At 42.9% G+C, this 13,568-nt stretch overlaps 1 protein-coding gene across 10 annotated transcripts in view; it reads right to left on the bottom strand.

The window, feature by feature from the left end:
- gtf2ird1 (GTF2I repeat domain containing 1) overlaps positions 1-13,568 on the bottom strand; it is a 198,028-nt gene that overhangs the window by 58,459 nt on the left and 126,001 nt on the right. For all 10 annotated transcript variants that reach the window (XR_005944285.1, XM_041198276.1, XM_041198275.1 and 7 more), the window contains 5 exons: positions 13,140-13,220; positions 11,272-11,361; positions 9,881-9,934; positions 7,538-7,603; positions 4,617-4,800 (listed from right to left, as the gene is read on the bottom strand). Coding sequence is in view for 9 of the 10 variants with exons in the window: in XM_041198276.1 (XP_041054210.1) it covers positions 4,617-4,800; positions 7,538-7,603; positions 9,881-9,934; positions 11,272-11,361; positions 13,140-13,220 (475 nt within the window). In the remaining variant the exon portion in view is untranslated. The remainder of the gene's footprint in view (positions 1-4,616; positions 4,801-7,537; positions 7,604-9,880; positions 9,935-11,271; positions 11,362-13,139; positions 13,221-13,568) is intronic.

Genomic DNA, 13,568 nt, shown 5'->3' with positions numbered 1-13,568 from the left:
CTCTCTCCACAGATGCTGTCAGACCTGCTGAGTTTTTCCAGCATTTTCTGTTTTTGAACCAATTTTCCATAGCTGGGGGGATGTTACTGCACTTCCTGTGAGTATTACATGACAAGTGGGATGCAAATACTGTGGACAGTTCACGTTTTGTAGTCTCCTTCAGGATCCTTCTTCCCAAATAAAAGCGGATGTCCACTAATTTTCTCACAAGCAGAAATTTGGAAGAAAGTTCTCGAACTATATCAACAAAAATATAGGATCCATAAGCGAGCTAAAACCTCTCCCACTGGAAAGAAAAGATGGAGGTAACACTGAGGGAGAAGGGGCATAAGTGATTTTATAAAAGCAGCTGGAGAGGAAAGAGATCTTTCTGCTGAGGCAGAAGATAACAAGAGGATGTGATTTTTGAATTCAGTACACACTCTTTCCACATAGAGTAATGGAAAGCTGTCAGCATTTAAATTTGTCATTGATTCCATTGTGAACTGGGTTTTTAGTCACTTCCAAGGGACTTTCAAATGGCACATTTTAATCCATAAAGGCATTCCCTTTATTTAGGTTATAGCGGACCCTAATAGCTGCTATGTTTAGTACAAGGCAGACTTTTTAACTGTCCACTGATTCTAGCTAATGTATATGCACCCAACTGGGATAATCACCATTTCATTTTAAACTTATTTTCCATACCTGAGTTAGAGTAATATCACTTACGTCTTAGAGGAGACCTTAACTGTGTTCTTAACCCAAGTTTAGATTGCTCTTCCACATAATCTGTTCCAATATCAAAATTAGCCTCAGCCATCAGGTCTTTTCTGATGCACAGGGATTGGTAGGCTCATGGCGTTTACTGTACCCATCAGCAAGACAATACTCCCTTTTCTCTCCTATTCACAACAACTACTTGTGTATTGAATATTTGTTCCTTGACAAGAGGCTGCTCCCATTAATTCAATCTTGCGCTTTTAACAGTTTTGTGATCTCTGATCATGCCTCTTAGTTTTAACAATACAATCCCATGACCAACCTGTTTCTCATTCACCACGGCATCTTGATTCTCTTCTTTCGGTGGACCCGGGTTTTACTAAATTCATTTCCTCGCAAATAGATACTTTCGTAGAACTTGATACTACTCCAGATATTTCCTTTGCTACTGTCTGGGAGTGTATGAAAGCTCACCCTCGTGGACAAATAATTTCATATATTGCTCAACTTAACAAACACAATACCTCAAAATTGTCCCAATTGATTGACCAAATTCCCTTATTGGACCAGCAGTATCTATTGCACCTACTCCAGTATCTTACAAACAGAATCTGGCTCTACAGACTGAATTCGACTTTCTTTCTGCTAAACAAACAGAGAAGCTTATACGTAGATCACGTGGTACATTTTATGAGCGTGGTGAAAGAACCAGTAGGCTCCTGGCTCACCAGCTTTGCCAGTCTGCTTCTTCACAACTTGTAGCTGAAATTACCACTCCAACAGGGTCAACCACCACCGATCATCAGGAGATCAATGATCAATTCAAACTTTTTTATTCCACTCTCTATGTCTCAGACTCCTTTTCAGATCCAGGTTTAGTTCACTTTTTTTTTGATAATATGGACATCCCATCTCTAACATCTGACTCTATGAGTGCATTCGAGTTCCCCTTTCCCAAGATGAAATGCTAAAGGCAATTAAATCCATGCACAGTAATAAGGCACCAGGGCCTGATGGATTTCCAATAGAATTTTATAAAAAATTCTCATCACAAATTTCTCCATTATTATTATCTCTGTTTTCGGAACGCTTTCTCTCCAAAACACTCCCTCCTATGCTGCGCAAGTCATCTTTGTCTTTTCTTTTAAAGAGGGATAAGGATCCTCTGCATTGCAGTTCATACCAGCCTATCTCCCTTTTAAATGCGGCTGTCAAGATATTGGCTAAAGCCTCAGCCCACAGTCTTGAACCAGTCCTTCCATCTATTATCTCTCCTGACCACACAGGTTTTATACTAGGTCAGGTAATCCTTCTCTAATATAAGGGGTCATTTCAATATTATTTATACACATTCAACTACTCCTCTTCCTGAGGCTCTTGTAACTATGGGTCGGAAAAGGTTTTTGATAGAGTGGATTGGGACTTTCCGTCACTCTTCAAAAATTTGGATTTGGGTCCATTTTTATAAAATGGATAAAACTATTGTATTCTTCCCCAGTTATTTCAGTACATACAAATAATATGCACTCTAAACTCCTTTGACCTCAATCGAGATATAAGGCAGGGCTGTCCCCTTTCCCCCTTACTTTTTACTATTGTTATTAGTCCCTGGCAGAGTCACTGTGACCTGTGGAGATATACAGGGTGTATTCGAGCAGAAACTCTCCCTATATGCTGATGACCTGTTTTACATCTCTGATCTGGCCTCCTCTCTCCCATATATTTTCTCTATTTTTGAGTGATTTGGTCATATTTCAGGTTTTTAAATTAATTTGCAAAAGAGCGAAATTTTTCCAATTAACTCTATTGCAAAGAGTTACATTCTTTCTCCCCTCCCCTTCAAGGTCTCAGTAAACAGTTTTAAATATTTAAGAATTTTAATTACTAGATCCCTTGGAGACCTTTTCAAGCTCAACTTTGACCCTTTGTTGGAACGTAGGAAGCAGGACTTAGCACGTTGGTCTAATTTGCCCCTTTTAGTTGTATAAATTCTGTAAAGATGAATATTTCACTAAAATTTCTATTCTTCTTTCAGTGCATTCCATTGTTTATCCCCAAGTGTTTTTTTTGTTGTGATAAACCAATTAATTTCTTCCTTTATTTGGAATAAGAAAGCTCAGAACTCAAAGTTTTTCTGCAAAGACCCAAGCATTTAGGTGGTTTGGCACTGCCAAATTTTCAGCTTTATTATTGGTCTGCTAATATCCGTAATATTCCTTTTTGGCTTCATTCGGACTCAGCTAGTTTAGCGTGGAAGCAGTCTCCTGTCAATCCATATCTCTGCCTCCTTTGTTGTGCTCCTCCATTCCTTTCTCAACCAATCACTTTTCTTCAAACCCTATGGTTAGACAGTCACTTAAGATTAGGACCCAGTTCAGAACACACTTTGGGCTGCAATCTCTCTCTTTATAACAGCCCTATTAATGCAAACCATTTATTTCCGCCTTCATTAGGAGATTCTACCTTTCAAGTCTGGCATGTGAGTGGCATCAAAACCCCGGCCAATTTATATATTGATAATATTTTAGCTTCTTTTGATTCTCTCTCTTAGAAATATGCTCTGCCCCGCACACACTTCTTTCGCTACTTAAAAATCAGTGATTTTGTGCCCAAAAGGTCACTCAGTTTCCTTTATTGCCTCCTAAATCACTGATAGATATTATATTAGAACAAAATCCATTTATTAGGGGGTTAATTCCCAAATTGTATTCCCCACACTGCCCTTCATTTTCTACCTTAAAAACTCTTTGGGAGCAAGGTTTTGACTCATACTTATCAGAAGATAACTGGAAGTCTGTTCTCTCTCGTGTACGTTCCTCATCTGTATGTGCAAGACATAGATTTCTACCATTTAAAATCTTACACCATATCCATCTATCCAAGGTGAAGTTATCTAAGATTTATCCAAATTTTGATCCAACCTGTGATAAATGTCATACTGCCCCAGCCTCTCTAATTCATATGTAATGGTCGTGTCCTAAACTGGCTTTGTTTTGGAAAAAAAATCTTTACATCACTCACATATTTTCAGTAGCAACATTGAACCTTCTGCTATTACAGCTCTCTCTGGAGCGGAACCAAATGGTGCCCCTTTTACAAAAATTCAGACTGATACACTTGCCTTTTCAACTTTATTGGCTAGACGCATTATTCTGTTAAATTGGAAACAGTCTACCCCGCCCTCTTTCACTAACTGGATATGTGATCTTATGCAGAATCTTAAACTTGAGATTATAAAGTACACTATAAATCCACTGATGGATTTTATGTAACTTCCCTAGATTATTTTGAGGAACTACAGCTCTGTACTTTCATATAACTGACCCTAATTAGGCTGTATATATTATACCATGTGAAACTACACTTGTCCCATGACTGTTGTTGATTTTATTTTTGGGGGGGTTGGTGTGGGGGGAGGTGGGGGTCTGTGGAGGGTTTTCTTCATCTTTTCCCCCCTTTTTCTTCTTCTTTCTTGTACTTCTCTTTCCCTTCCCTTTCTCTTCCAAAGTTAAGCTCATTAAATTATTGCTGTACTGTAAGTTGTTTTCCATACTGTTACTCATTATGATTGTTGCTAAAACTTAATAAACAGAAATAAAGAAAATGAAATGCATTTTTTTCTATTAAACATCCTACAGCGGTGTGGTTTCAATATTGAACTCAACAACTTCAAGCCCTTAACCTGGTTTCTCTTGGACAGCACCTGCCGATATAGTAAAATGGGTGTATCAATGCCTCCAAGGAAAGGGGCGGGGGTAGCTGGATTCTTGAAGGGGGAGAATTATTTTTTTGTTTCACAGGTACGCTGTCCTAAGTGAGTGAGGGTGGGGCATTGGAAGAATTCCAGTTGCTTTAAGACTTGCTCAAGTGTCATTAACTTGCTAATTGTTTGCCTCGTTTCCAAGGATTCTCACCTTTTGATGATGAAGTGAATGCCCTCACTTGCTTCTAAAATCTTCTGAAGTTTTGAAATTCCAAAGCAATTGGGTCTCCTGAATGGGATACCCTCAGGCAAACCGTCCACAAACAACTCTTCAGGATGAGACTGGAATTTTAAATAAGGGATCTTCACTGGATCGGAGAATCCCATCGCTTCACCTGAAACAGAAATAACAGTTAAAACACCATCAAGAAGGTAAATTAGTCCAAGTGATTGCGAGTATTGTAGCAAACACTGAACAGCAGCTTTTGAAAGCTACCCACAGATTGGTACACTGGACAGCAGCTTCTGAAAGCTGCCCACAGACTGGTACACTGAACAGCAGCTTCTGAAAGCTGTCCACAGACTGGTACACTGGACAACAGCTTCTGAAAGCTGTCCACAGACTGGTACACTGGACAGCAGCTTTTGAAAGCTGCCACAGACTGGTACACTGGACAGCAGCTTCTGAAAGCTGTCCACAGACTGGTACACTGGACAGCAGCTTCTGAAAGCTGTCCACAGAGTGGTACACTGAACAGCAGCTTCTGAAAGCTGTCCACAGAGTGGTACACTGAACAGCAGCTTCTGAAAGCTGCCCACAGACTGGTACACTGAACAACAGCTTCTGAAAGCTGTCCACAGACTGGTACACTGGACAGCAGCTTCTGAAAGCTGTCCACAGACTGGTACACTGGACAGCAGCTTCTGAAAGCTGTCCACAGACTGGTACACTGGACAGCAGCTTCTGAAAGCTGTCCACAGACTGGTACACTGGACAGCAGCTTCTGAAAGCTGCCCACAGACTGGTACACTAAATAGCGCTGTCCACAGATTGGTACACTAAACAGCAGCTTCTGAAAGCTGTCCACAGACTGGTACACTGAACATCAGCTTCTGAATGCTGTCCACAGACTGGTACACTGGACAGCAGCTTCTGAAAGCTGCCCACAGACTGGTACACTGAACATCAGCTTCTGAATGCTGTCCACAGACCGGTACACTGAACAGCAGCTTCTGAAAGTTGTCCACAGACTGGTACACTGAACATCAGCTTCTGAATGCTGTCCACAGACTGGTACACTGGACAGCAGCTTCTGAAAGCTGTCCACAGACTGGTACACTGGACAGCAGCTTCTGAAAGCTGCCCACAGACTGGTACACTGAACAGTCGCTTCTGAAAGCTGCCCACAGATTGGTACACTGAACAACAGCTTCTGAAACCTGCCCACAGGCTGGTACACTGAACAGCAGTTTCTAAAAGCTTTCCACAGGCTGGTACACTGAACAGCAGCTTCTGAAAGCTGTCCACAGAGTGGTACACTGAACAGCAGCTTCTGAAAGCTGCCCACAGACTGGTACACTGGACAGCAGCTTCTGAAAGCTGTCCACAGACTGGTACACTGGACAGCAGCTTCTGAAGGCTGTCCACAGAGTGGTACACTAAACAGCAGCTTCTGAAAGCTGCCCACAGACTGGTACACTGGACAGCAGCTTCTGAAAGCTGCCCACAGACTGGTACACTTAACAGCAGCTTCTGAAAGCTGCCCACAGACTGGTACACTTAGCAGCTTCTGAAAGCTGCCCACAGACTGGTACACTGGAGTAAAGCTGTCTAGAAGTATAATTTTGGTGCTAGGACTTCTCAAGTATGCTTTGTGATGTTACAAAATGATAGTCTCAGATCAGAGCCGCTGAATTAACTCTCTGGTGACTCCCTCTGCTTTAAATAGGTAGATTTGAGGTGTTCAGAGCTGACTTAATGTCATATAAGAATATTCCATTCCAGGGATGTCAGACATTAAGTTTTTCCCACCTTCTTCAGTACTGATGTCAGTGGAGCTGAAGGTTGATGTGTAATAGTGGGGGACAGGAAGGGAATCCTACAGTGTTGTCATCCCCAAGCTCTGAAGAAGAGTCATACAGACTCGAAACATCAACTCTGTTCTTCTCTCCACAGACGCTGTCAGACCTGAAGTTTTCCAACATTTTCTGTTTTTGTTTCAGATTTCCAGCATCTGCAGTATTTTACTTTTATTCCCAAGCTCTGATTGATAATGAGGGTCTCAAGCCTCTGATGCAACTTTATGTGATGTGTTACAAAACTATTAACAATGGACAAGATATTCAATTCCCACCATCTGAGCAGTCGGCGGCAAACACATGCCCACCTCTCCCATAGCCATTTCACGCTGCAATCAGTGTTAATTGGCTGGAAGCCGGAATTCTGCCCCTCAGTGAAGAGGAAGTCCTGCCTCATAGAGTTACTGGTCACTCTGATTGGCTGGCAGATCTCTAGTCCCTGCAGTGCCAGAAGCTACAGTGGACAGGACTGGGACTGCAAGTTATGGGAGTAAGTTTTGGGGGGTCTCGAGGTGGTGAGGTCTGGGGGGTTGAACAGAGGGGGATTGGGGTGTTAGTGGGAAGGCTGACAGGGGTGGTTGGGGGGGGGGGGGGGGGGGGGCGGGGGGGGTGCGGGGGAGCGGGGGGAGGGAACCCCCACAGGAGCCAGACCTTTTGGGGAGTGCTCAATGTTAAAAGGAGGCTGCTGATGGAGGTGCCCACCGCATCCCCCCCAGCCACCCCAACTACAATCCTTCCCACCCAAGGCCTGAACAGGTTACTTTTCGGACTCTCCCCATCCCCCCACTCTACCCCGCTGCCATGGAACTCCTCCCGCCAGCCTGAAAATTGAGGCTGGGCAGGAAATGGCCCTTAAGTGGTCAATAATTGGCCACTCAAGGGCCTCAATTGAGGCAAGGGCAGGTGGGCCAACTAAGGCCTCACCCATCCCAGTGTAAAATTGTCGAGACATCAGGGTGGGCAGGAACCCAGTTGGGAAGCCCATCCAAGAAAATTAAGTCACCCTCTGCCTACAAGGGAATGTAAAATTCTGCCCCATATCTTCGAACTCACCATACTTTCTGTTGAAAAGGTTCTCGACCTGTTTCCTCAGTTGTATAATCTTTTCATTCCATTCTTCTAAAGGAAAGTACAGAATTCAGAAATGAAGCTATATAGCAGCTTGTACATAATCACAAAACAATATAGAAAGATCCCTTTAGCTATTATCATGAGGATGTGTTTCATGCCAAATAATGATTTTTAATCCACTGGCTGGTAATTGGAGTTGAACTTTTAAAATCAGACTTTTTAAAAGCATAGAGACTGAAGAGATTTGAACTCTCAGCCCAGGATGGCTAACCCCAGTTTGCATTACTATACATTGCACATTCCAATTCACTTGGGCAGAGTTGGGCTGTCTGAAAAACCCACCAAAGACAATGACTTCATGGGTATGTGAGGGGCTCACATCTTCTTCTCATTGGCAAAACATCTAAGGCAATCACCTGAGATATTCAACTGTTGGAGTTGGGCCATTAAGACTAATCCCTTGGACAATGGGACCCTGGCTAAGTTAGCTTCCAGATAAGAGCTAATCAAGTCACCTTTGAAATACATGGACAATGTATTTTTTTAAAATCCCCCTGGCAGTTGGAAGGTCACATGACAAGCCAACACTTTATGTGTTCTAAGTTCATGTTTTCTCAGCAGAACTGAGAACAAGCAGCTTGGGGAGAAGACCCAAATTGAGTCCCTCCTGCCTCCTTTTTTCTCCAATCCACCTGGTAACCTTTGAGCCCTGATTGCTGACTGTGATCATGTAGGGACATCCTACCCACTAGGGACAGAGATTTCTTAGAAGAATCCAACCCAGCACTACTGTCTCCCAAAGAATAACTAATTCAATTATCTACATCTTTAAATCAGAAGCACTAAGACCACCAAATTCAGCCTGAAGCCAGTCAAGTGACCAAACTATAATCGTATACTCTTTTACTTTTTTTATGGATTCTAATTTGGCCAACCGATCCTTCCCACTCTGTTGTGTGTGCGTATATGTGTGTTTGTGTGAACTTCGAGTGTGTGTGCATGTGCACTTTGAGTGTGTATGCGCACGTGTGTGTGTGAACTTCTTGTGTGTGTGTATGTACTTCAAGGATGAATGTGTGGGTGAGAGCTTCGAATGTGCGCTTGTGTGTGAACTTCGAATGTGTGCATGCGTGTGTGACAACTTCGAGTGTGTGTGTGTGCGTGCGCGTGTTTTCGAGTGCGTGTGCATATTTTCGAGTGTGTGCGTGTGAACTTCGAGTGTGCATGTGAGAGAAAACTTCGAGTGTGCGTGTGAACTTTGGCTGTGTGTGTGTGTGTGTGTGTGTGTGTGTGTGTGTGTGTGTGCAGAGGTTGGTGCTATTTTATTAATTCACTTACACCAGTTTAAGTATAATAATGCTAATGCCCTTCTACATTAAACTCAAGAAAATCTGTCCTATTTGTTCTTTTATGATCACAGCATGTAAACAGTTCAGTAATCATTGATTGGCGAGTGTTTCCTTTTCAAGCAAAAGAACCTGTTTCGGTCAAACGAGGAGAGAGCAAAGAGGTGAACCATTCAAGCCCTCCTCACCTGGATGTAACACTATTGAGAATCCATTACTGAGTGAGGAGAGAGGATGACCCAAGGTGCTTTTGTGCCAGTTAAACAATACCATGCCACAGATGTGCCAGTCTGCCCTGTTATCCTTTCACTATTTGCCAGTCCCATGATCTGTTTACTGACTGCCCAGTTACTTCTCGCAGTATCTCTGAACAGATAACTAATCCAAGCCTAGCCTTAGCTAACTGGTAGCACTCACATCTGAGTCAGAAGATTGTGGGTTCAACTCCAACTACAAACAGGAACTCATAAACCGAGGGTGACATTTAAGGAGAATACTGAGAGGGTGCTGCAGTGTCAGCGGTGCCATCTTTACAGATGAGACTGACATTGTGTGTGCCCTCTCAGATGGGCATAAACGTCTCACAGCACTCACATGGAGAAGAAAGGAGAGTTCTTCCCAGTATCTTGGTGAAGATTAATCTCTCAACCAACATCACTGAAAACAGATTAGCTGGTCATTCTCTCCTTGCACTTTGTGGGATCTTGCTATGTACAGATTAGCTACTTTGTAACTAGATGTTAAAAGTACTTCATGGGCTGTAAATGCGGTGGGACACCTTGAGGCCATGAAAGGAATTATATCATAATTTCTTTCTTTCAACACATTCTTCTGGCGATATTTTTGTTGTGCTTTCTGTGCTAACCTAGAATAGGTATAGAAGGTCAAGAGTATAGAATCAGAAGATCATTCTTCAGAGGACTTCCTACTAACTGTAACTCATCAGCCTCAATGACAGTAATAGTCACAAATGACTGACCTTTCAGCACCATATGTTGATCTTCATGGTTAGAAACATTGTCCTGTGCAGCATCTAAGGTAGGTGAAGGGGAACAAACCAGTGTCACAGTCAGTTACAGGCCATCAGTTATATCTTGCTGGACATTTTCAGTGTTTTGAGAAAAAAGAACTGGCTCTCATTGAACAACTGAAAGTGTGACTGGACTTATCGCCAACCAATCATTACTTACTAGGACTGTTCCCAGGGTGTTATTAGTTAAAAAGTGGCTTGAACAAAGCAGCATGACAAGATTGCAGTCAGCAGACTCGGCGATAGTAATTTAGCCAAGTCACTAAGCAGAGGGGCTCACACTCAGTACAGAGCTTGGCTCTTATGGATCCTGCTCTATTGTGGAGTCCCACTGACCTTGTGTATGGAAATGTCTATGATCTGTAGCTTCTCAGGGAAGCTGAAGGATGAATGTGGATTTGGGGTGGGTGGCATGGCAGGACCAGGACAGAGAGGGGAAAGGGCTACAAAATTAAAGGTAGATCGAGTCCATAACACAAAGCACTTGTTGGGCATGATGTGACATAGTTTTGACATTCCCTGTTAGCATGCCACATACTATATAAACATTCACCTGTGACCAGTTCAATAGACCAGGGTGTCCTTTGATGTGGACATGTCCACATTATAGTCCCAGCAAATAAAATACAAGTGCACAGGACTGACACCTACAGCACCTGTTGGTGCTGGGATAACCCGTCAGTGGTGAGGAGCAGATCCCTACTCAGCGTGGCTTCCTCTGCCAGCTTGAAACTTCTTCAAAAAGGTGCATCTGCCAGATTTTACCACCCATGGAGCAACCCAATGATGACCTGTCCAAGCATTGGGAAGGAGTTTGGGAAGGTAGAAGAGACATATTATCACATGTAGAGAATTCCACTCAGTCAGCTGTGGTTCAGTTGGTAGCACACTTACCTCTGTGTCACAAGATTCTAGGTTCAAGTCCCACTCCAGGGCCTGAGCACAAAAATCAACGTTGACACTCCAGTGCAGCACTGAGGGTGCACTGCGCCATCAGAGGTGCCAGCTTTCAGGTAAGACATTAAACTGAGACCCCACCTGCCTGCTCGGGATATAAAAGATCCCATGACACTATTTTGAAGAAGAGCAGGGGAGATATCCTCGGGTGTCTCGGCCAATATATTATCTCTCAACCAACATCAAAAAGACATTATCTGGCCATTATCACATTGTTGTTTGTGGGAGCTTGCCGAGTGCTAATTGGCTGCCATGTTCCACACTACAAAAGTATGTAATTGGCTGTGAAGCACTCTTGATATGTGTGGTGGTCGAGAAAAGTGCTATATAAATGCCTTTCTTTTTTTGCTGTTATTACTAAATAACAAAGAGAGGTCAGGTACCTGAGGGAGATTCCAGCAATACATTGGGCTCCTCCGAAGTGGACTTATCGGATAGGTTTTCACTGAGATCTTCCGAGGCAGTATTTGGATCTGTCAGCAGAAACAGAAAAATGGGTTACCTTGTAAGAGTGGAAGGTTGTTCAAGTGGATGGTCCAAGGCTTTGTGTAACTTTGATCACTTGCACTCTCTCTCACAAATACACATGTACATATACATGCACACCTGCACACATACACATACAACAATCGTGAATGTTTCATTCAGTGCTGTCACTTCTATATCACAGCAGTAATAATTACAAACGATAACAAAGCTGCCCCAACAGTTCCCTCTGATTTCTCTCTCCTCACTCAGGCTGCAGGAACTACTTCCTGCTCCTTACTTGGGAGCCTCTCAAAATGCAAGGCATTAATCAACAGGATTAGCAATCCTGTGAAACTGTTTCCATCTGCCATCTGATGCCTTTTTTAAATTAATAAAAGTGTGGAAAAACAGAGATATGGTCTGAAAATAGGAAAATGATACAGAAAAGGTTCGTAGATGTGGCTTTTTAAAATTTATATATATATATATATATATTAAGCAACATCGAGTGCAATGGGAAGCAGGACAAGAATCTGTCTGCCACAGCTCTCGTGCTTGTTTGAGTTCGGGGGCAAGATGAACAACAGCACAAACTAAAGCTTTCTATTTGCTCCACAGGACAGGGAACCAGGATGCCAGATCCTCCCTGCAGACATCCTCAGCCACTACAGGATGCTGATTTACAGAGGCATTAACGCCTGTATCTTTGGCATAAACATGGGGATTTGGCTTTAACATTTGCTCTTATGCTGCCGCTCAGTCATAATCTTGTAGAGAACAGTCTGTGCACACATCGCCAGCAGAGATGGAGATCCGCATTTTGTAGAATTTACTGCACAGTTGGAGACCATTATAGCAGTGCTGGCTCTCTGAAAGATCTCTTCCAATTAGTATTATTCCCTTGCCTTTTCCCCAAATACTAGTAACCATTTTCTTTTTAAAATATTTATCCACTTCCTTTTTGTTGACTATTCAGATTCTGTTTCCATCACTGTTTCTGGTTAGTTAATCCACTGATGTGCTCGTTACTGACCCACTGACTAGTTACTAACTCACTGACAATTGGAAATATTTGGTGCTGATCTACCTCATCAAGACACTTCATAATTTTGATCACTTCTGTCAGAACTGACCGAGATCCAATGTGAAAAGTTTCCCAATTTTGGTTAAGTCTCTCATTTCTCCTACCATTATCATTTATAGACTTTGCGTTTTCTCCACTGCCTTGACACTCTTTTTAAAATAGCTCTGTCAACATCGGGACACTATATTCCAACTTGCACCGTCTTTACATTAAGCGGCTGGATGTCTGGAGTATTTGGCTGGTCAATATTGAAATTTGCCCACTATTTCTCACAATTGATCCATATCCCACTCAGGGGTCAATGGCGTTTAAAGAGGGAGGCAGCAGAGATTAACAAGGCCAGGAAAGCTGATGATGAACGACACTTTTTAAAAAGAGCCCAGTTTCTGAGTTCGTCACTGGCACCGTTAATGTTGGTGCTTCCGTCATTCATATTATAAGCAACTCTCTAAAATTAGTTCAAAAGACAATCAAAACTTACAGTCAGATTTGACTGCTCACCAGCTACAGTCTGTTCAACAATTACCCTCCACCCAGGAGGAAAAGACAGTTCAGACCAGCACTCCTATTTCCCAGTTTTATTGGTGTCCCATTTTAAGGAATACAAGACCAGTTCAGACAAGTATTCTTATTTCCCTGTGTTTTTTTTTCTCCTTTCTGAGCAGTGAGGCCAGATTTATGTATATGTTTTTTTTTTACCTTGAACAGTAATCTGAATAATTTCTGAATCTTCTGGCTCGGTCTTCACTTTTTTCATTGTTGACAGATCAATGGAGGTACCTGTGAGTGGAGAAGGAGAAGGAAATTCATTGTCAGAAAGCCTATGGATTCATGGGCAGCATGCTCCCAAACTGGGAGTGAGGGGGGGTGTTCAGGTTAACGAGCCAGTTCCTCTGGGGGCAGCACGCGATGCTGTGCTTTGCCACACAGTGTCTGACTATGGCTGTGGTTCCCTTTCAGTCACCAGTCCCCCAGCTGCTTGGGTGAAGCAATGAGCCAGGAGGGAGGAAAGAAAGGGTCCGAGAGTTTGAAAGTCTGCCGCTTGCAGGCCTCCGAGCAGCCCCATGGTACCACTGGGTTATTTGTGGACCCTAGGATCAGATTTCTGCCCTCTCTCTGCAACTGGAA

Source organism: Carcharodon carcharias, chromosome 10 (genome assembly GCF_017639515.1).
Source record: "Carcharodon carcharias isolate sCarCar2 chromosome 10, sCarCar2.pri, whole genome shotgun sequence".
In the NCBI taxonomy this organism is placed as follows: domain Eukaryota; kingdom Metazoa; phylum Chordata; class Chondrichthyes; order Lamniformes; family Lamnidae; genus Carcharodon; species Carcharodon carcharias.
The sequence above is the reverse complement of the archived record's forward strand: the minus strand, read 5'-3'. Positions and strand labels throughout refer to the sequence as shown.